We start from the raw sequence: 24,602 nt of genomic DNA, 5'->3' as shown, positions 1-24,602 counted from the left end.
TTGTTTCTTTTAATTTTAATTATTAAACTGTTCTTATCCCAACCCACGAGCGTTACCCTTCTGATTCTCTCCCCCATCTACTGGTGGGGGAATGAGCGAGCGACTGTGTGGGGCTGAGCTGCCGCTAAACCACAACAGTCGTTTTGGCGCCCAACGTGGGGCTCAAGGGTTGGAGATAACAACAGCTGCTGCTCACAGCACCATGTTGTCCTTTTTGCAGTTGGTGTTAAAAATCGGTGTTGGTTGTTTGAGTCTGCTGTGTTCTGCTGTGATTAGTAATGTTTTGCCTACAAGGTTTGTTATACAAACACTCGTTTTCAGCTTTATCTGGTATTTGGGGTTTTTGCTGAAACCATTACTGTGCTTTGGATACCACCTTGTTGAGGCAATTAGCAATTACACCTCCTCCTCTGAGAGATTTTATATGGAGGAAATACAGAATAGTACCTTTGCAACTTTGTTCTATGTCTGTGCCTTTGTTACAACAACCTTTTTGTATCTTGAACATCCTTGGGTGGTTAAGGTGCACTTATTGTTAGTTTTTGGGCATGTTGTTTTGGTTTTGACTAAGCAACTTAAGAATATCACCCAGAAATCTGCCCCGAGGCTTGATAGTTACGAGTGGCAGGGCATGTGGGATAGCATGGGCGAATACCTAGACAGTGAGCACCCCCAGTGTTTTGGAGTTTCACCCCCGAACAAGTGCAGAATCCTAAAAAACCAGTAGAATATTTGGAGAAAGTATGTTGTTACGCTGGGAACTCCAGAGAGACACAGATAACGGCAACATGCTGGGGTCTGGCCCATGCATACCAAGCCCTGCTCAACAGTATTCAGTGCCCCCAGGGGGAAGAGAATGTCTCTGGATTGAAATGCAAAGTGACTGGCACTGTAGACAATCCAGCCCTGACAACAGGCACTGCAGCCACTCAAACCCCCACAACAAGTAGTGGAGCTAGCTCAGAAAATAAACCCGTACCAGCATCAGTTGCCCCCATACACAAGACGAAATATTGGAAGCAGACATCAACTCGTTTAGAATGGGATGATGAAGAACCAGGGCCATCGCGGGGAGAGGAGGGAGAAGTAATACATGAAATAGAGACCACCCGATCCCTGTCCTTAAGTGAGTTGCGAGATATGCAAAAAGATTATACCCATCGTTCAGGTGAACACATTGTCACCTGGCTGCTCCGATGCTGGGATAATGGGGCCAGTAGCCTGAAACTAGAGGGAAAAGAAGCCAAACAATTGGGATCCCTTTCTGGGGAAGGGGGCATTGACAAAGCAATTGGAAAAAAACCACAAGCCCTCAGCCTCTGGAGGCGACTCCTGTCTGGAGTGAAGGAAAGGTATCCCTTTAAAGATGATGTTACATATCGTCCAGGAAAATGGACAACTATGGAGAAAGGCATCCAGTATGTAAGGGAATTAGCGGTGTTTGAGGTGATTTATGGTGACCTGGACGATCAACGGTCATCCAAAGATCCAGATGAGGCCGAGTGCACACGACCCATGTGGCGGAAGTTTGTACGGAGCGCACCATCTTCGCATGCAAACTCATTGGCAGTGATGTCCTGGAAAGATGACGAGACACCAATGGTGGCAGAGGTGATTGATAGACTCCGGGATTACGAAACAAATATCTCTTCCTCGCTCATCTCTGCTGTGGAGAAACTATCCCAAGAGGTCCAGCAACTCAAAAAAGATCTGTCCTACTCCCCACCTCGACAGAGTAGTGTCTCAGCTGTTAGGAATAAGCGTCCTTTGGCTCAAAGAAAGGGATACACACCACAGGCCACCCTATGGTTCTAACTGCGTGACCACGGAGAGGACATGATGAGGTGGGATGGCAAGCCTACTTCGACCCTACAGGCACGAGTACATGAACTGCAAGGAAGAACAGCCACTCAGCGAAGCTCTTCCAGGAAAGCTGCTGCTCCAATTTCCAGTGAGCAAGTCCCCAGACAGAGGAGTAGAAGTACAGATTTTATTTCTAAGTGTAATAGAGGGACTCCTGATTCACATTTACAGGAAGTGAGTTGTGACTGCCATGATCAGGACTAGAGGGGCCCTGCCTCCAGCCGGGTGGAGGAAAGGGATAACCGGGCTTACTGGACTGTGTGGATCCGATGGCCTGGCACGTCCGACCCACAGGAGTATAAAGCTTTAGTGGACACCAGCGCACAGTGCACCTTAATGCCATCAAACTATATACGGGCAGAACCCATCAGCATTGCTGGAGTGACAGGGGGATCCCAAGAGCTAACTGTGTTGGAGGCCGAAGTGAGCCTAACTGGCAATGAGTGGCAGAAGCACCCCATTGTGACTGGCCCAGAGGCTCCGTGCATCCTTGGCATAGACTGTCTCAGGAGAGGCTATTTCAAGGACCCCAAAGGGTACAAGTGGGCTTTTGGTGTAGCTGCCTTGGAGACAGACAGAGTTAAACAGCTGTCTACCTTGCCTGGTCTCTCAAAGGACCCTTCTGTGGTGGGGTTGCTGAAGGTCAAAGAACAACAGGTGCCAATCGCCACCACAACAGTGCACCGGCGGCAGTATCGCACCAACAGAGACTCTCTGATCCCCATCCATAAACTCATTCACCAACTGAGGAGCCAAGGAGTCATCAGTAAGACCCACTCACCCTTTAACAGTCCCATATGGCCAGTGCGGAAGTCTAATTGAGAGTGGAGACTAACAGTAGACTATCGTGGCCTGAATGAAGTCACTCCACCATTGAGTGCTGCTGTGCCAGACATGCTAGAACTTCAATACGAACTGGAGTCAAAGGCAGCCAAGTGGTATGCCACAACTGATATTGCTAATGCATTCTTCTCAATCCCTCTGGCAGCAGAATGCAGGCCACAGTTTGCTCTCACATGGAGGGGCGTCCAGTACACCTGGAATCGACTGCCCCAGGGGTGGAAACACAGTCCTACCATTTGCCATGGACTGATTCAGACTGTACTGGAACAGGGAGAAGCTCCAGAACACCTTCAATACATTGATGACATCATTGTGTGGGGCAACACAGCGGAAGAAGTTTTTGAGAAAGGAGAGAAAATAGTCCAAATCCTTCTGAAAGCTGGTTTTGCCATAAAACAAAGTAAGGTGAAGGGACCTGCACAAGAAATCCGTTTCTTAGGAATCAAATGGCAAGATGGACGTTGTCAGATCCCAATGGATGTGATCAACAAAATAGCAGCCATGTCTCCACCAACTAGCAAAAAGGAAACACAAGCTTTCTTGGGCGTTGTGGGTTTTTGGAGAATGCATATTCCAAATTACAGTATGATCGTAAGCCCTCTCTATCAAGTGACCCGGAAAAAGAATGATTTCAAATGGGGCCCTGAGCAATGACAAGCCTTTGAACAGATTAAACGAGAAATAGTTCATGCAGTAGCTCTTGGGCCAGTCCGGGCAGGACAAGATGTAAAAAATGTGCTCTACACTGCAGCCGGGGAGAATGGCCCTACCTGGAGCCTCTGGCAGAAAGCACATGGGGAGACCCGGGGTCGACCCCTAGGGTTTTGCAGTCGGGGATACAGCTGGTCTGAAGCCCGCTATACTCCAACTGAAAAAGAGATATTGGCAGCATATGAAGGGGTCCGAGCTGCTTCAGAAGTGGTTGGTACTAAAGCACAGTTGCTCCTGGCACCCCGACTGCCAGTGCTGGGCTGGATGTTCAAAGGAAACATCCCCTCTACACACCAGGCAACTGATGCTACGTGGAGTAAATGGGTTGCACTGATCACCCAGCGGGCTCGAGTAGGAAACCCCAGTCGCCCAGGAATCTTGGAAGTGATTATGGACTGGCCAGAAGGCAAAGATTTTGGATTATCACCAGAGGAGGAGGTGACACGTGCTGAAGAAGCCCCACTGCATAACAAACTGCCAGAAAATGAGAAGCAATATGCCCTGTTCATTGATGGGTCCTGTCGCCTTGTGGGAAAGCACCGGAGATGGAAGGCTGCTGTATGGAGTCCTACACGACAAGTAGCAGAAACTGCTGAAGGAGAAGGTGAATCAAGCCAGTTTGCAGAGGTAAAGGCCATCCAGCTGGCCTTAGACATTGCTGAATGGGAAAAGCGGCCAGTGCTCTATCTCTATACTGACTCCTGGATGGTGGCAAATGCCTTGTGGGGCTGGCTACAGCAGTGGAAGCAAAACAACTGGCAGCGCAGAGGCAAACCCATCTGGGCTGCCACATTGTGGCAAGATATTGCTGCCCGGGTAGAGAAACTGGTTGTAAAGGTACATCATGTGGATGCTCACGTCCCCAAGAGTCGGGCCACTGAAGAACATCGAAACAACCAGCAGGTAGATCAGGCTGCCAAGATTGAAGTGGCTGAGGTAGATCTGGACTGGCAACATAAGGGTGAACTATTTCTAGCTCGGTGGGGCCATGACACCTCAGGCCATCAAGGGAGAGATGCAACATACAGGTGGGCTAGTGATCGAGGGGTGGACTTGACTATGGATATTATTGCACAGGTTATCCACGAATGTGACACATGCGCTGCAATCAAGCAAGCGAAGTGGGTAAAGCCTCTGTGGTATGGGGGACGATGGCTGAAATATAAATATGGGGAGGCCTGGCAAATTGACTATATCACACTCCCACAAACCCGCCAAGGCAAGGGCCATGTGCTTACAATGGTAGAAACAACGACTGGCTGGCTGGAAACATACCCCGTGCCCCACGCCACTGCCCGGAACACTATCCTGGGTCTTGAAAAACAAGTCCTGTGGCGACATGGCACCCAAGAGAGAATTGAGTCAGACAATGGGACTCATTTCCGAAATAGCCTCATAGACACCTGGGCCAAAGAGCATGGCATTGAGTGGGTGTATCACATCCCCTATCACGCACCAGCCTCTGGGAAAATTGAACTGTACAATGGACTGTTAAAAACTACACTGAGAGCAATGGGGGGTGGAACATTCAAGCACTGGGATACACATTTAGCAAAAGCCACATGGTTAGTCAACACGAGGGGATCTGCCAACCGAGCTGGCCCTGCCCAGTCAGAAGTCCTACATACCGTGGAAGGGGATAGAGTCCCTGTAGTGCACACAAAAAGTATGCTGGGAAAAACAGTCTGGGTTCTTCCTGCCTCCGGCAAAGGCAAACCCATTATTGGGATTGCTTTTTCTCGAGGACCTGGGTGCACTTGGTGGGTGATGCGGGAGGATGGAGAAATCCGATGTGTGCCTCAAGGGGATTTGATTTTGGGTGAAAACAGTCAATGAACTGAACGGCACAATGTGAACTGCTATATAATAAATACTGTGTGTCACCTCTGTGTTGTATCAATGATATCAGAGTACGAGCCTCCCAACCCATGGAAGATCAACTATGAAACAAGCCGTGCAGCAGTGATGGAACGATGACTGACTCGGCATGCAGCAACCCAATGCCACACACCATCTCTCCCACCCTGAAAGACTGATACAACAGATGGAGCCCAGAGTCATGGACTGGGTGAACTCAATGGACATTTTAATGGACATTTTACAGGGAAGGTCCATGAACTAAGGGAATGATGTCTGTGTATTATGTTAAAAGATGGGAAGGGGAGGGGTGGTGGTTGGTACGGTTGTATTGCATCATATGGGACCTGGGCATGGTGTAAATGGTATGGAATAAGGGGTGGAGAATGTGCTGGTTTTGGGTGAGAAGGGGTTAATTCTCCTCACTGTGGGGGTCGGCTACCTTTCCAGCTTCCCACGCGCTGCCGCGTGGCGGGGGGGGCTGGGAGGGGCAGGGCCATGGTGGGGGCGGCTGACCCCGACTGGCCAATGGCAGGTTCATTCCATACCATGTGACACCATGACCAATATATTGAGGGGGGGGGCAGTGGCAGCGCAGAGGGGGCGCGGCGTCGGGTCGGTGGGCGGCGAGCAGCTGCGGCGCATGCGGTTTGTTTCGGCAGTTCGTTCCCCCTCTCCCCTCCCCTCCCCCCTCCCCCGGGGCTTTGCGCCTCTCGTTGTTCTCCTTTACATTGCATTTCTATTGTTGTTTCTTTTAATTTTAATTATTAAACTGTTCTTATCCCAACCCACGAGCGTTACCCTTCTGATTCTCTCCCCCATCTACTGGTGGGGGAGTGAGCGAGCGACTGTGTGGAGCTGAGCTGCAGGCTAAGCCACGACCCATTATTACAAATATTGTCTCCCTAAAGTGTAACACATGTAGAGTACCTGAAGTAAAATGCTTATAGGTTTGTCAGTAACCAGTGTAACACCTGTGTAGTATTTTTCTCGCTCATAATAATGCATAATTACTAGAACTTGGAATAGTTATTTAAAGTCACTGGTTTTCTTCCAAGGAACGTATTAACACATTGTAAATACTGATCTTACCACTCCTGGGAAGATTTTCTGCAGCCTGTCTGCTGCTGCAAGTGCCTTAGGCTTCCCACCGCTAAGACAGTCTTCAAACTCATACAGGGGCTGCCGTACTGGGTTGGAGTAGGAGATCTTTGCATTGTCCACAAATGTAATCTTCCTGACTCCCCAACCCTAAAGAAGAAAGTAATTTAAATCATGATAAGTACAATGGGCTTAGCCATATACTTTTGAGTAATGCCAGAAACTCAAGTGGAGTTTTGTCCAATCTTTCTAGAAAGGTCAAGCTACAAAAGCTTTTGAAGCTATTCACAGCAACAACCTTGTACTTGCACTGAATTAAGATAACAGAAAATACGGTCTGCTCAAATATATCGCTTAGCAGTAATCCCTCAAAACCCTGCTGAATTCAGTGGGATTTGGTAAACATCTCTAAAAACAGCACAGTTACTTATTTCAAGTGCTTCACAGTGAATTTGATCATATTAGCTTGATAATTTGTTCCAGAATTTCTTCTCCCATCTTTTTTTAATGTAAATTCAACACAAATTACTATTCTGCTACGGTTCTCTTAATAACTCCTAATTCTACTATTAGCAGGACTTCAAGTTATTTCCATTGGCTATGGATCTTACATCTTCCACAGTTTATAATATCAACTAATATGTATTATGTGTACTTAAATACAGAGGAATACAACTTTTCTCTTATGTGCCATGGTAGCTGCTAAAAAAACAAACCCCAAACCCATACAGAATTTATGAGAAAGAGCAATTATTTTTAAGATTCACTCAAGACTTACCATCAAGGTCCTTGCAACACTACAACCCAGCGTACCAGCTCCTAGCAGTAGACACTTGGCAGACACAATTTTTTCCAAATCAAGAGTAGGCACCAAACGCCAGCACATCAATTTCAAATTAAGATCCACTGATGATTCTGCTAACCTATACCATGAAATAAATAGCAACACACTTCTGAATGTTCTTGCGTTTCTCCAGCAAAGCAATTATTTCTTACTGAAATAGAAGTTCAATGCTTCCCCCCCCCAAGGAGAGAAAGAATTAATCAATTCAATATACAGGTAATACAAAAACCAAAGTCCCCCAACCATACTTCCACCTAATAATACGGTACATGGCAAGGAGATCAGAAAAAACTTATTTATGCTGCTTATGCACTTATGAGATGACACATGCACTATGTTCTTAAGGGTCCTAACCATAAATTTTTAGTAATTCTGCCAATCGGACAAACAGGAAAAACACGCAAACAGAAGATGCCAAAAGTCATCCTATAGAAATACACAAACACTTCCTGAAACTCAGTATCTTTGGAACCTCCTCTTGTAACCAATGTGTTGGCTGAACACTGTGGCTGTACTGCTTAAAAACAGAGGAGTAAATCACTGATGAAACAAGAGCAGAAAGACAGCTAGTAAAGTGAGTTTGTAGGCATTTCACAAGATGGGTATTAACCACAAAATTTTTCTAGGGAAGTGCTCTTTTTCAAAAGCTAGGATACACAGAAAAGGTGTAAACTAGCCTCTCTGGATTTGCTGTAAAAATATACTACAGCCACATACTTCCTTAGGAATTAGAACAAGTCTCTAAGGGCTTCTGAAAAATCTAACAATCCAAAATTAACATTTTATTAACAAAATTGATGCAAGCATGAAAGCAAAATCAGTGTCTCAGCCAAAATTTCTGTTCAGCTGAGTGACAAGACACAGACCATTCATTCATAACCTTTTGTTTCTTTTTTAAATTAACTGGTTTCCTGCATCCAGTTACATCTGTCCTTAACATGAACTATCATGCTTGCCCCCCTAAAGAGTGTGGTCAGCTCTTTGTGGAAGTTTTAGAAGGAAAATGAGGTAGGAAATCCATGCTCAACCTAGTGTCAGATTTTTGTATTCATCAAAACACAGGGTGTTAAAATTCTCACCAAGTCAGGTCATCACAATTCTCAGATTCCTGACAGTTTCATTCCCTTATACATCATAAGCATAACTTTTCAGTGTCCACTAAGTTATTTGTTCAACAAGGATTCAAGATCACAATTGCCAAGGCTGGCGTATTACCCACAGTCTCTGTGGGAATTAACAGAAGCAAGCACGCATACAAGTAAAGAAGGTCAAGTTACATTTACTTAAAGAATTAAGAGCCCTCAGATGAACGTTCTCTAATGTCTATGAACATACTCTGAATTGTCACAATTGCAAGATAAAAATGGCTTAGCTTGATAGGTAAAATATGTTAACCTAAATTATTAGATCAACACACTCCTACAGTGTTTCAAAGTCAAGAACACACAAGTAGTCAGTGAAAGCAGATAAGCCAACAGGCTGTGTAACTAGACTGTTTTCAATCCATTGCCCATACACTATGTGCAGAATGATAAAAATGACTAAGGTCATGTTTCCCGTGCTCCTTCCTGTCACACTCTTAACAATTCCAAAAGGCTGACCTTTTCTTCATGTTTATTTTCATTACATTTAACAACCTGCAAGTTATAGAATTCAATAAAAACCACAGGCCTGTAGCACTACAACCTACATTCCACTCAGTTTTAAATATAACGCATTTGAAATTTTAAGCTGGAGTCAAAAATTGTAAATATCTATTGAGGTCCTTACCTCCAATAGGAATGTCCAAACAATATACAGTATATGTGTTACTGTATATTCTTACCTAACAGAGACAGACAGTCCTTGCATTTCATATTTCAACTTATGACTTAAGCCCAAGTAAAGAAAACTATAGAAATTTAAAAGATAATAAACCTCTTTGGATCCATGCATTCGCTGAGATTCACCATCCTTGGACCCATGCCTCCCTTTTGGTTTTTCTCCCACCCAACAGCTTTTGGACAATCTGTTTGACGTATTACAAAAAAAAAGGAAAAAAGAAGGAAAAGAAAGAATGAAAGCCTTAATAACACATATCAGAAAAAAAAAATTGTCGGATTTAACCTCATTGGAAAAAAGGAAACAAATTCTACACCTGTAAGTAATTAAACTGTATCTTAACAACCTAGTATACATTGCTATAGAAATTTTGCTGTTTTACATCAACCAAAAGCACTGCTTCTTGGAGAAGTGATTTACTCTCAGGTGTCTTATGTGCTGCTTTTGCCTGTCCAGCTTGCTTCAAATCTAGGACAGAGATGACATAATTCCTCATCAAGCCTCCAGATCCTTAATGTCAAACAGACTGCTAAGTTCAGAACTCAGTAAATTTTGCCAAGTTCAATCACCTCTTCATGTTCCCTAGACCCTATCTGTAAATTCAGTAAAAAATCATATATCCTAATTATGTAATAATTAAACAATTCACAACAATATGTAAAGCATTCAGAACTTCTTGAAGTAGAGAAATTCTGTGATACTGTGCTGTACGCTAAAATTAAGTCTGAGTTTATGCTCTAATGTTACAAGTTTATTGCTTTAAAATACATATGCCTACCTCACTATGGGATTGAAGAAACAATTCCACTCTGCAGCAGGCTTCTACCATTTTCAAAATAGAAAGTTTGTATCACATGAATTCACTATTATATGCATTTTTTCTAGCTGAGGGACTACATACAAATTAAACAAGAAGAAAAGAGACTGGTTGCTAAATGCCTGGGTTTTGTATTTCATATGACACCAGGAGTTTTTTATTATTTATTTAAATCAGAAACACAATTTAAGGAGGAAAACATTAAAAGATAATATGCTTCCTTGTGTCTTTTTTGAAGGAACCATTTCCTTCATAGACATTAAACAGAAATTCAAACAATTTAAAATCCATTTTAAATAACTTAGCAGAAGAAATGATCTAGTATTAATAATTTATTGTTTCCATCTTCACAGTGATTGAGGAGGGAGAAAAAATGGGAAAGGATTTTTTTTTTAATTGGATTACCTGGGCCAAGGACTCTCTCTGGAAGTTTTATTTCAAAGATAATGCTGTGTGTTATGTCTCTCACTCCTTGCATGGTCCTGTCTCTGAAGCACAGCACTTCAACTGACTGGAGAATGCTGCCCCTGCCATTTAAGAGAACAAGATAAACAGAGAAAGACATGCAACTTCTTTAATAGGAAAAGGACTTCTTTTAAACACTATTTCACACAGGTTTAGTCTCTTGCAGATTCTGAATAAGGCTTTTTCTGTTAGTACTCAAATGCTGTTGTTCTGATCAGGTATAAATAAAAACAATTGCTTAGTAAGTGAAAAAGACTAGTTTGTTGTAAAACATCTCTAAAGAAATTACACTGTCAGCCTGTCCTCTGCCATTTATACAACGCTGCTGGACAAACTGCATATTTAGAAGAATAAAAAGAACAGCAGCAATTGAGCACTCATCAGGTGACATGATGTACTTTGCCACAGCACACACAAGATCCTCTTAGTTCTCAATATAGAATCATAGAATCATTAAGGTTGGAAAAGACCTTTAGGATCATCACGTCCAACCATCACCCCAACACTACCATGTCTCCTAAACCATGCCCTGAAGTGCCACATCTACACGTCTTTTAAATACCTCCAGGGAAGGTCACTCCACCACCTCTCTGGGCAACCTGTTCCAACACTTAACCACCCTTTCAGAGAAGAAATTTTTCCTAATATCCAATCTAAAGCTCCCCTGATGCAGCTTGAGGTCATTTCCTCTCGTTCTATCACTAATGACCAGGGAGAAGAGACCAACACCCACCTCACTACAACCTCCTTTCAGGTAGTTGTAGAGACCGATAGTATCATTTGTTCCCCTAATGATTCAAATAGTCAAATCAAACAATTAGAACTTTAGTGCCTAAAAACCTCTGAACCTCAGAATGCATAAAGCTTTCTGGGCACTTACACATCCTTCTATGCCACAGTTCAGCTAGCAGCCCAGAAAACACCATACCTAACAGAGCATTTCTTCTCCTTGCTGTGTGCTTTGTAATAAAAATGTAAAAGTCAAAACTTTTTCATAAAGCAACTTAACTACATTTTCGTTACAGCAACCCAAGTTTATATGATACTTTAAATGATACTTTTTTTCAAATACCAGAGTGTAAAACTATGTCCTGTCTTCCAACTTCTGCCCAACAAAAAATTCAAGAGAGTACATTACCAGAAAACCTAAGAGTATCTGATTTTCAGAATTTAGGTCTACTATTACTTGGCACTAGTTAGTTATATAAAATCATAGAATACTTTAAACAATATTTGAAAAAGCTGGAGGGTATTGGCAGGGTCTGAAGCATGTATTTCCAGGTACATGCATGCAAGGACTAGGAGCAACAGGAACTTGTGACTGACAGAGGTAAACAGAATAACGTCCAAAATCAGAATCATTGGAGGGGAATTATGTCAAGGTTAAAAGTTAAAACTCAGGTGGGTCATACGAATAAAGTACCATGGGGTGAGAAATGCCTAATTTGCTACCAACCAATAGATAATCTTGTCAGAAAGAATAAAATAGATACCATTTGTGGGCTGCCAGGATCAGGAAATTTCTCAGTGGCCATCCTGGATAGTGGGATAAATTACATGGATCATAAACTCCAACAGTCACCTGCAAATAAAATTGCTCTAAATGAGAAGTCATCTATCCCTACTGATATTCAGTTCACAGTAACAGTTATTTGGCATTTTTAACATAAAATTTCTGGACAGAGAATGCCTACACACACATTTTAGGTATTTACAAATGTTTAATACATGGTCACACTAGATTTCAGACAAGTGTTTGCCACAGCTTTGAGATTTGTTCCATTTAGCCTCTTTACGGAATTCACATATCACTACAGTACGTGTGCCTTTAAACACACCATTATGGGGGAAGCCCAATAACTGAAGCCTTGCTCTTGAAAAAAAATTCTGTATTGATTTTGGTATGATCAAAAAGTGAAAGAGGACAGGCCAGCAAGGTGTCAAGTCAAAGCAAAAACATAAAAACAGAGCATAAAAATGTTTAAAGTCAACCTTCAAGATGAGACCTAAATAAAGGAGCAGGACATTGCGTCTCATGTTCAACCAATGTAATGCCACGCTTGTAACTGAGACATCTAAACTAGGGGCTTATACTTCACAGTCAACACAGAACCAAGACACATCCAGAGATTAGAAAGATGCCACTGCCTACCTTTAGATATGCTGAAAATCTGAACTCGGCCATCACTAGTGGTACCTGTGTCTCTCATATCTACAGAGCTCTTTCCTTCTGCTTCTTTGCCTATAGATGGATTTAGAGTGACTGGTCTCAACTCTACCACATCAGTGAGGTATCCCTAGAACAGGCTGAAATGCAGATGAGCCAACCTAATGGACGCAGATAGGAGAAATGGGCCCACTCCCCATCCCTCCTCCCAGCTATACACTGCTACCGCTTTGCAACTGCTGACTCAAGCATGCATAAGACCCATTGGTAAGCTGATTCAATTTCATCGACTAGGAGAAAACTAACTCAGCAACAGCAAAAATATATTTTTCTTCCAGGGGAGCAAGTTCATTTGGCTCACTGAAATACAAACTCAACAGGCAGTATTGATGCAATAAATCTTCTCCAACATGTGTAAAATTTTGGCACTTCCCTCCAAAGTGAATGTTAATGAAGAAATATATTCCATATTATTACAGATTTCTCTCATATTGAGAATGTCCCTATCTAATTAAGTATGCTCTTATCTGTGACCCATTATTGTAGTAATACTACCATTTTAAATCACAACCTTCACAATCTTATTTTACAAAGAACAACTGCGGACCTAGGTCTTAATTTCAGAAAAACAAATTTGGAAAAGCAAAAGAATACTTGAAGATGAAGTATTATAAAACATGTATAAATTGCTTTTATAAGGTGTGACAAGACCTCCTTAAAAAAAAATGAGGTCTTTTTTGCACTTACTAGCTCTTCACCATAACTCAACGAATTTCATTTCCCGACACTTCAGTGATGTGCAAGATAAACAAAAAATTTTGAAGTTCACCAAAAATAAAGACAATAAAGCATTCAGAAAGGCCTAGCAAAGTTCAGCAGCTGAGCAACATGGTACAAAACAGAATTCAATGGACATAAACACAAGCCAACCAAGCCAGTCAATTCTTGCTGTAATGACATCTGTTTCATGTACCGTTATAATTCTTCCCTAACTGAAAGCAATGGACAGGACTCACTTTATGCTCAAAGGACATGCATGATCTCTGCATTTAACAGGAAGAAATATCTATTCCTCTTCTGGTGCACAACCCATCTATCTTCCAAAATTACAAAGCATTTACCTTGAACATTCTTCAGATACAGATTCCCATCAATTTTTACCCAAAGCTCTCATGTTATAACACATACATGTGGCAAAACACACATTGAAAGTTGAAAACTCCCATAACTGATTACTGTTACCACAACCAACAAATACATAAAAAGTATATAAGTACCAATTTTTAGTACACAAACAATAGAAGTGTTTTGCATTATTATAGCATTGTAGGGAAAGTGGTTGGAAAACTCTAATCATTATGCTAACTCCATCACAAACTTATGTCGTTTCTGTTTTGATAATGAAAGAGACAGAATATGAAGAACTTTGTTTTCAAGCTGACCGTTAATCTGATGTAACTGGGCTTTTGCGTAAGAACTAGATGCACATAACTCGACACAAAAATCAATCCAAGCTGCTGTCTTCAGCTATTTACTCAGCCTATTCATTGGCCAACTGTTGTGCCCAGCTCAATATTATAGACACTTTTCAAATAATTTGTAAATTAAACATTTGTAGGTTATAAAAAGACAAAATTCTCATTACCTTTCCCCCTTGGTCTTGGAAGAAATCATCCCACTTTTTCAGTAGAGATATCACAACAGAATTGTCATGATACTTGATTAAAAAATAAGGCAAGGCTGTAACACCCTCTTTCTGGCAAAGTTCGTCATATGCTTTCTGAAGTGCTTGAATCTAAAAGCAAAAAGACAACTGTAACCAAAAGCTTTAACATTCTTATACAGAACCACAGAAAGTGTTTCAGCACCTGGGAAGGCTAGCTCACTCAAATAATCTTAGAGTATGGTGTATTCAGAAGTTTAAAGCCCATTATCACTACAGCATTTGAGATCAAAACTTCAGTTGCTAAACCAGCATTTGTCAATACAAATTTTAAACGGGGGCATTATTATAGATGCTGCAAAATGATCTACCAATCGATATTGAAACAAGATAAAAATATCATTCTGATAGTCACAGCAGTTTTATAAGAAAGTAAATCTGTCCCTCTGTTATTAGCAAACAAACAGAATCCCATCCAATTTATTTTGTTACATGTATTTTCAGTGTTTACTTGAAACTCTGTCTTTGGATCATGACAGGTATTTTTACACTATTTATTACTACAGAACTAATGAGGGTCTTCTGAGAAGGAGGGAACTAAGCATTTTTCACCGAAAAAACCCCAAACTGTTTCTCATTGATTATTACTCCATTAAAAAGCCATTCAAGGTTTTGCATTAACTTCCATCAAAGCAAAAAGGCACATGTGGGCAAGTTGATTTTTTTCACCCTTTTCCACTGTAATATGAAAGAAATTACAGGAAATTGTTAACTTTTCTCCTTTAAAAAAACCCAAACTTCCCTATCCAGTTATTTTTCTTGTCCAATCATGCATTTTATTAACAATTTTGTAATTGCTAATGACTTAGTTCTCCCAGGGGATGCCCCTTTAAAAAAGTTTCTTAAAAATATGAGTTTCAAAAATATAGCTATATATTCAATAAGCTGTATATAAAAATTAAAATGAACATAACTGCCTCTTCAAGAATTGTCATATCTGCACCTAAATGAATAAAGCTGAAGTGATGTTAAGCTGAGAGATTTTATACAATAACAGGAAAAGAGGTAAACAAAAAACCCACATGGAAATAAGAAAAGTGAAGATTTTAAAAGAAATTAGATTCTCAAATTAATTCAGTATGCACTAACAAAAATATATTACATTTTACAGGCCACAAAACTGCTTAATGCAACAGACTTCATAACATTCAGTATTTCGAATACCTGATTTAATGGGAATCTGTCACCAAGACACACTGGTTTCTGAATTATATGTATTCCATCAGGGAAGCAGAGAGCAGGGTAGCAAAACCAATAATAGAAATGATACTTTTTTAAATCCTAGAAAAAAAATTCTTGTAAATTAGATAATAAACATAAAATTAAAGTAAATTACTGTTTGGAATATTAATCATAATTGATGGCTGATGATACTAACCATAGTTCTCTCTAATTCACAAGCCACTGTGTTATGATTTTAGAAAATAAAAAAATACTAGAAGATTTCCCTTCTCTATATGTTTTTATGTAAGATTTAAACAGACAATGTGTGTACAATATTTCAGGTTTTGTTAGCTGGAGCATTATTTATTAAAACATTCAATTTGTTAAACATGAAACAACTGCTTTACTTTTACTAATACCTATCAGTCCACCAGATAATCTTATACATTTGTAGGAAAGAATGAGATGGCATCAGCATTTTTTAAAGAATACATCCTAATATATTTTATATCTGTACATGAGAATGGCTTATTAGTTTTTTTTAAAATGTTTCAGACATTTTAAGGTGTCTGAGAATGATCCTGATAACATTAATATGCTAATACCAATACAGTATTTCTCCTAAAAATTAATTACATCGTCATTTCCACTACAGTGTTCCAAGTATGAGACATACTATCGTTACTCACTGCGAATGTCAGCAGCAGGAACCTGTTCAAGAGCATAGGGTTTTCAAGAGCAGCTCCAGACTTTATTGATTCCCATATCTCTCATTGATTGAGGGGTTAAGAATGAAGAGAAAGGGCAGAGAAACAAAATACCAAGGTAGCATGAGAACAGCTGCAGAAATCTTTAATTTTTCCAGCTACCTTAAAAACATTGAAATTAACACTCTCAGTAAACCACTGTGTCCTTTTCCTAACTGATTTCATCCATGCTATTATTTATGCTAAAAGGATTTGAAAGGTAAGACACGCGCTCTCTAACACAAAAAATTATGGAAGCTGGGAAACAAGAGGAGCCTTAGTCCATGCATCAGGCATGGAGTATCAAACAAAACGAAACAAACCTAATCAGCAACAGTCCCTCATGTATATGAACTATTAACACTAGCACAATATGGAACATACTGTGAGACTAATATAGCCTTTTATTGCACACTTATGTTTTTCATTCATGGGACTATAGGTACTAGATATGTGAATAAGCTACTAGGAAATTTGACAAAAAAAATTGAGACATGCAAGAAGGCACTATACTGCACGTTGGTGAGAAGTTATAATACTTGTATGAGGCAGACCTCTTATCTTTGTCTTAAAAAAGATAAACAACAAAAAAAGCCACAAGAGTGAATAAAGCGTTCCAACATTCCCAGTTTCCCTGAAGATAGATATTGCATCATACCTACCACTGGCAGGGAAGCACTAGGCCACAGGAACACAAAACATTTATAGCTTTGAGTGAATATATGCATAAAAACTTTGCTACTCAAGGCCAGCAAGCAACCAACCAATCTATTTAAAGGAATCAAGGACAGGTTGAAGTGATGTGTTTCAAAAAGAAAAAGGTTGCCTTAGTTTCATTTTCACTCCTTCCCAAGCTGTGACATTTAACTTAGTTTGTTACAGTGCAAGCAGACAAGCCCCCTCCTTTGACAGACTTCTTTTTCTCGCTTTATCTCAGTCTTCTGGCTGTTCTGGAGCTTCCCCATCCCTTTGTCACACAGATGTATTGTAATAATTTAAAGTTTAAAGCAGGCACTTGGTGGTTTCTGGGTAGCAAGACAACTTTTAAAAATGTTGTCTGCAGAACTCAAGTCACTGGCAGCTCCAATAGCACTGTTAAGCTTAAAATGTGGCCTAGTAGAACACTGAATTAAGTCCTCCAAGTATAATTAGCTACTTTCTACTCTCTTGCAAAGAACAGTAAAAAGCAAAGATCAGACCTGTCAGTATTTAAGAGGCATTTGGACAATGCCCTTAACAACATGCTTTAACTTTTGGTGAGTCCTGAAGTGGTCAAGAAGTTGGACTACATGATCGTTGTAGGCCCCTCCCAACTGAAATATTCTGTTCTATTCCTTCCAGAATAAGAAAAATCCTAAAGTTACTATAGGAGTGAGTACAGACAGTATCTCCAATATTGGGACAGTGACTATAAAGCACTTCACCGGCTATTTCTCTCTACCAGCTGATTTGATTTTTAATCTTACCTCATTTGCTTCTTTTTCCAGAAGTGATTTCTTATCACAGGACTTGAAAGTCTCAAAAGTGTTGGTATTATACAATGTTCCGACAGCAGGACAGCAGCGTGCTGGTATTGAAGCATTCCTGAATAAAAGAAACAAACCTCTGGGAACTGGATACTAATGCCTTTAACAAGTTCTGCAGTAGTAGCAGTAGCTATCCTATGGTGTAAGGTTGCCCTGAAATTGTCAAATGATGAGGCACAGTAATAAGAGTTAATAACAGTGCTAACAAAAACATTTTCATGATCCTAATGCTTTATTGAACATGGATTGGTATAAGAACCTGTGCAAATACGCATCTGTATTACGACCTCAGGAATACATCAGGCATCTGTATTACCTCTAGCAAGGTGGCAGTACATCACTGATTGAAGATCTTAAAATTCTATGCAAATATAAACTACCCACAACAAATGTGATTTTCCCTAAGAAAAAATTAAGATTGAACTATAGATGTCTAGATTTTATTCACGTAAAGAGTTACTCAGTTAAAATTTTATGTTTAAAAGACATCCGAAAGGAAGCCTAAACCAGACAAAAGATTTTATAGCTTCTAACATCATCAGCTGGAGAACCTGCTGTTTGTAAGCAACTGTATATATTTTTCCCCCTTTTTGAATTTGAATTTTAAATTTGGTAAAAAACTATAATATTCCCTGATTTATTTGGTTGACTCCTTTAGCATGGTTCTCTCAAATGGATATGTTTCTGATCACTGCTCAAACTCAAGTACAGAAAATGTTTAAGTTACCTAATAAATACACACAATGTAGTTTCCAAAAATTTTTAAAGCTAAAAGCAAACTCTTCATGATCATCTAAACTGACTACCTAAAGTATAAAAACAGAAGCACAGAAAATTACTACAGTAGAAGAAATAATTAAGCATGCATAAATGGACTTCCCATAATTTTATTTCACCATAACATTTGAGAAATCAAATACCATCCAATTCTTGTTCCCAACATCACAGCTTTCTTCCAACTGCACTTCGCTGCATATGCTTTCAGTAACGTACCTAAAAGTTCTTACATAAGAATTAATGGAATAATATGTCTTATGAAATAATATCAAAATGCACAAAGCCTCACTAGGCTCCTAACATTCTCACCAAGCAAGACAGACAAAGTCACTTCTGTTATTTACAACATTGTAATCACCAATTTAAAACAAACAAGACACTAACTATGAAGACATCTGTTCCTATGTTAGTTATACCAACTTAGGCACTTGCTGGAAACGAAAACCATGTGGAAAAAATATTTTCCCTCTCATCTCATTTTTGCTGGGTACACTGAGCAGCTTTGGTTTACCTTTCACTTTGGGGGTAAAGGCAAAAGTACAAAATTCCAGTTGTAAAGTTTAAATGCTTTGAAAGATATTACAATGTAACAACCAGGGACTGTAAAAACTTTTTGGAGATCCTAATTCTAATGATGAATCCTCAGTAAAAAGAGATCTAAGGAAAAATTTGATCAGAGGTCAAATGACTGAAATACCCTCCCTTACACAGAAGGGCCAAAGAAATGGAAAAAAAAAAAAATATAAACCTATATTCAACCAGTGAATGAATTTGAGACCTACCAGTATATTTCAAATATGGCTCTTCAAATGAATATACTACTTCAGACAGACGGAGCTAATGTTCGACTCAAAGCAGTCTCTCTACTGTTATAAAAAAGGTCATGAGGACATGTATTTATTTCCACGTGGAATTTGCCCAAGTAACATTACATATCAAGGCGTGACTGTTACACAAGGAAAGCGCCTTCACATACAAATTAAGGTAAACCACAGTGTGTACTTACATATCAAAGGCACTAAACTCCAATGTCAAGCGAGCTGGCAAACCCAAAGGATCACCTGGACAAAAAGCAGCAACATGCTTCTTTTAAAACACAATACATAGATCAATTTGCCTCTTTTTGTTAATGTAAGTTATAAATTACCCACAGACACACCAGAATTCACAGCTTACCCAGCCGCGTTTTGTAATGTTTCAGCAAAATACCTAAAATACGTTACACAAATACTTAGATGAATGAGAGGAGAAACCCAAATTACTAAGCAAGATGTTCAGTTTCTACCTACCATTGTAGTAGTACCCTTTGATAACTTTTGGGGTCTCATCCAGTCGGTACTCATTGAGTTTCTTCTGGGTTAGTTCATGCCAGAATCCTGCATCCAAGGCACTACTGAAGGGAACAAACTGCAGCTTTGAGATTCCAGGATCTACAGGATGGTGTACCTCATTACTGGCAGTTGCCATGATTTCCGTTAATGACTGCTGTTAAACAGAATTCTGTAAAAGCAGATATGCCTGATAAGTATATATGCAGTTGACCATATTACTGACAACTAATCAAAGCTTCTTTTTAATACATTTTGTGGGCTTAAAGCATAGAAAGCCTTACTCCTCTGAATGTCTAAGTAACTCCAGTTTTTAAAAATCATTGATCAGATGTCCTTCCAGTTCAAGCAAAGTCCTTCCAATTTCTTGTATGTAAAATTGTGGAAGGCAAGTACATGTCCTGTTTGGCCAAGCTGCCTAAAAGGATCTGATTTCCTGATAGATAATCCATGACTTCTCCTATTACTTAGGATACTACACCTGAACTATGTGCTTCTGAGTTATATCTTGTATTGAGCTGCCATACGTAAAAATAACAAAATGCTAAACCCTATATCTGCATTCCTTCAATTACCTAGATATCTGTCTAAAAGCCTGTTAGTGCTATTTAAGTTCTGATGGCATTTAAAATTCATATTAGTATTATATTAGTATATTAGTACCATATTAGTATTAGTTTTGAAACTCCTCACAGAGATGTGCACATACACTATTTATCACAATGCATCCATCTACCAAGCTAGTAACTGCTGTCTTCTAAGTCCAGAAGGGAGATCAACAGCTATCAATCTAGGTTTTGTTCACAATGCTTACCAAACCAACCTTCTGAACACAACCTTGAAATTATTCCTTCAATTAACTGATTTTTAAAGACTAAACGTTTTAGTTTACACAACATAATCCCATGTGATTGCCTTTTGTTACTGATCCTTCACAATACCTGTTACCCTTACACATGGAGGTGTAAGATCAACAGGAGGATTTTATGTACAGAAAAGTCAAAATAAGGTTCCCAGCATAGCTATATTATCTGACACCAATTTAAACAGATGCTGTACTGTAGCTTGGATTGAACTGAACAGTTCCAATTTTATTGTCCTTTGAAGTCACTTGTGCAACAGAAACAGAGCTTACATGCTTTTCTTCCATGCTTTTTACAACAGCGGGAAGGGAACAAGAAGTAGTTTTAATTCCTTAGTAACTGCCAAACAGCCAGCTCTTCTCTGAAAGAATTTCTCAAATGTGTCAAAGTTAATTTGAAAAAGACAGAGTTATGCTTTTCCTTAGATGATACTTCCTTAAACAAGGTCTGCAGCATAATCGAGCTATACATTCTACATTCAGTTTATACAATTTATCTCCTTCTAGTGTAAATGCTTTCCCTACTTGCTGGTAAGTTGTGGAATGTAGTTTTCTGGGTACAGGTTTGAGGTTTTCCATATTTTTCATGGTGAAAGCTCTATGTTTCAGTTCTGTCATGATGGCTTGCTTCAACTGGCATATTCCAGATATGCCATTGTTACCTTGGTACCCCCCATTTTGGTTGATCTGGTTTGGGGTTTTCTTCTTCCTTTTCTTAATTTTTAACGGCAGCTGGAATTTGTGGTAATGTGAATTTTAATAGCTTTGAAAAACCTCTGAAATCTCTTTTCATTAGCATGAAAAAAAATCAGTTTCTTGAAACTTTGCAAGTACTAGAACTATAACCACCAGAACTAACTGGATGGAAATTTCTGACCATTTTTATAAACCTCTTTTTCTGTAAGTTGTAGTAGTTAAATAAATTAGCAAACATTTAGCTTTTACTACTACATAGGTCTTAAGCCTTACAAAATTTTTTTGTCTGCAACACAATGTCACAGAAAGCTTATCATAAAACAGGCAAAAAATTGTTTTGTCGTATAGGTGTTAGCAATAACAGTCAGATTATATGGTACTTGATGCCAAGGCTTCCATAACAAAACTTTTATTCAGAGGTCCAATAGCTGCCTAGTCAATATTAATACATTAAATCCCCCCCCCCACTTTTTACAGATATTTGGGAAGGTATTACTTAACACTTCATTTTTTTAATTAATGACGAAAAGCAACATAAAGCTGTTACTTTCCTTGCCAAACAAGATCTATTAAAACTAGAAGTTTACTCATTTTGGATTTTCTTTAAGTTAAAGATTTCACCAGTGTAAAAAACTATGTGGTAGGCAATCAAAACTTCTCCTATACCCTGGAGGTTTAATCATTAAAAGAAAGGCTGATGTTCTAGTTTTCATGCCCAACAGTTAAGTATATTGTCAAACACTTAAAATGATCAAGAAGCCATCTGACAGTACCTCACAGTACCTGAACACCAAACACTGAAAATACCAGCCTAAAAGCATCCACTGGGAATGAATTTTAACACCCTACTTATTTTCATTAATCCTGTACCAAAAGAGTTATTATTATTATAAAACGGAAGGAATAAAAACAGGGGGCCTCACTATATTATGCATATGCAAAGAGAGAAGCATATACATTCCTTTCTGATGTACTGACACTTTTGAAAATATTCTTTAATGTACTTCGATGTAAATATTCGCTTACATGCTTTCTTAATGCACGATCAATAAGCCAAGGAAAATTTGTATAACAAATTTTAGAATACTGAAATAAAAGATTAAATGTATACATTTTGTAAAACTTGCATACAGAAATTCACATAAAGCCTCTAATAGTATAACAGTCACTAGGAGAATATAACAAACAAAGAAGAAAAAAAAAGACATCCAAAACTTTACATGTCGAACAACCTCTGAGTTTCAAAAGAGCCCAGCTGAAAAAATGTGCTTGACATGAAAAGATTCACTGGTATGTTTTAGGCACTCCTCAGTTTTGTGACCAGCAGGAAATTTAACAAGTATAATCAGCACGGATAACCCAAAGTCAAGACGCACTATCACTAGTCTAATTCTAGCACTTGTTCTTAAATAAGCAGCCATTTTAAACTGATCTAACAGAGGAATATAAAGTGAAAAAACACACCAAGACTTTTAATGATGTCTCCCCCGACAGACGTAATTAATATGTTGTAAAAGTATGATTAGCTGTTTCGCAGCATTAAAAATTATCATGAAGTTATAGGTTTTAAACCAAATCCACATAAACCCCTAAAATCTACAGCTTTTTTACAAAACTTTTTATCCTGTCGTCTAGAGTTGAGTATTTTGAAGATCTCCTCTACGTCTAAGCGACAAAGGAAATCACTATTGCCTACCATTAACTCAGGGGCACTTTCGGAAAAGGCGGTTCTTAGCTGAAGGACGTTAAGCTCATCCGAAGCCCGTTCTCAAGCCCATTTTCTCCCCAAGCCTGCTCCATTTCGAACCGCGTTACCTACACAGAAAGGCGGCCTTGGCAGCCACCAGCTCCGCTAGCTCCCGCCGCCCCTTAGGCCGGCGCGGAACCGAGGCGTGGGGCGGCCCCCGCCCGCCCGGCGGGGCTGCGGCCCCCCGCTCCCGCCCGCCCTGCGGCTCTCCCGCCCAGCAGCCAGCGGCGGGCCGGCCCCGGCGGCCCCAGGCCCCGGCACGCAACGAACTTCGGGGGCCAAATGGGAACCGAGGGGCGGCAGGAGCTGGGTGGGGGGAGGGGGCACCCTCCGCGCCCCCGAGCGCAACCGGCACGCGCGCGGACCGCTCACCAGCTGAACCGCTCTTTACTTCCGGCATTGCCTAGTGGCACAGCGAAGTGACGTCATCCTGCCCCCGCTACGTCACGGAGCCGGTCGTCACGCAGGCGCCGTGTGGTGGGGTATGAACTATAAATCGTGCGTTTTCCTCCACTGTGGTTGTGACTGCTGCATAGATCTGCACGAGGATGCTCCCGGTGAATAAACTTCTGATGTTCTAGTAAAAAAGTATTCAGGGATGTAGTGTGAGTGGTGCATCCCTGCAGCTGTGAGAAATAACCATGTTGGGGCTGAACTGTGAGCATGTAGGGTCAGGTGTGGCTGTTTCCCTCAGCAGTACCATGGCTGCATCGTCAGTTATGTGTTCAGTTTTGTGTCTCCCTCCAACTTCCCCAGTCCAAGAGAGAGATCACAAACCAACAAGAGGCCAGCAGAGGGTCACTAAAATGGGCTGGGATCTGGGGCATGTGATACAAGAGATTGGGAGACATGGGTTTGCTTTGTGCAGAGAAAACAAGGCTAAAGGGGATTTAATGGAAGCCTTATGTAACCTAAAGCAGAGAAGATGGAGGCAAATTCTTCTCAGAGATGCACAGCAAAAAGCAGGAAGGAAAAGCACACGTGTCAAAAACAAGGAGAATTCAAAATTAATATATAGAGAAAAAAATTGCCTAATGTGGCTGGTTAAGCACTGGGATAGGTTCCCACAGAGACTTTGTAATCTCCACCCTTGGGAACTTGACTGCACAAGCCTTAGGGCAATATGGTCTAACTTTGATGTTAGCTCTGCTTTGAGCAAGAGGTTGGACTAAGTGGAATGCAGAAGTCCCTATCTAGATTAGATCTAGATACAGACAAATCTAGATTACAAAGGTCTAGAATACAGACAAAGTATGTCTTCTGCAAAACAAGCATTACCTCTTTAGATAGTTTATGTCATTCACCTGTCAGGGAAAACAAATTTCCCAGAGCTGCCTTCTATTTCAGGGCACACAATACTTCAGTAACACCCATATTGCAGAAACTGCCAGTAAAATTGGGAGTAAGCCTCAGAGGAAAAGTCGCCAGTCAGATAAGCATGGGTGAGGTCACATAAAGACAATTATTCAGGCAGCATTAGGGGAAAATTTTCATTGCTGCTATTTATGCAAATTGAGATCGGATATTTGGATAGAGGACCTTGC

The 24,602-nt window shown here is 40.2% G+C and overlaps 1 protein-coding gene across 11 annotated transcripts in view; it reads right to left on the bottom strand.

Moving 5' to 3' along the window:
- Window positions 1–23,496, bottom strand: part of ATG7 (autophagy related 7) — a 115,033-nt gene extending 91,537 nt beyond the window's left edge. For 9 of the 11 annotated variants that reach the window (XR_012661108.1, XR_012661106.1, XR_012661107.1 and 6 more), the window contains exons 1-12: window positions 23,431–23,491; window positions 19,715–19,925; window positions 19,432–19,486; window positions 17,589–17,706; window positions 16,066–16,143; window positions 15,377–15,493; window positions 14,135–14,284; window positions 11,816–11,904; window positions 10,263–10,384; window positions 9,137–9,227; window positions 7,154–7,298; window positions 6,367–6,525 (exon numbers count right to left, since the gene is read on the bottom strand). Coding sequence is in view for 7 of the 11 variants with exons in the window: in XM_075096600.1 (XP_074952701.1) it covers window positions 6,367–6,525; window positions 7,154–7,298; window positions 9,137–9,227; window positions 10,263–10,384; window positions 11,816–11,904; window positions 14,135–14,284; window positions 15,377–15,493; window positions 16,066–16,143; window positions 17,589–17,706; window positions 19,432–19,486; window positions 19,715–19,892 (1,302 nt within the window). In the remaining 4 variants the exon portion in view is untranslated. The other 2 variants (XM_075096601.1, XM_075096602.1) reach the window with 2 other exon arrangements.
- Window positions 23,497–24,602: the final 1,106 nt, after the last annotated feature.

Source organism: Phalacrocorax aristotelis, chromosome 6 (assembly GCF_949628215.1).
Source record: "Phalacrocorax aristotelis chromosome 6, bGulAri2.1, whole genome shotgun sequence".
NCBI lineage: Eukaryota > Metazoa > Chordata > Aves > Suliformes > Phalacrocoracidae > Phalacrocorax > Phalacrocorax aristotelis.
Note: the sequence above shows the minus strand (reverse complement) of the source record. Positions and strands in the feature narration are given on the sequence as shown.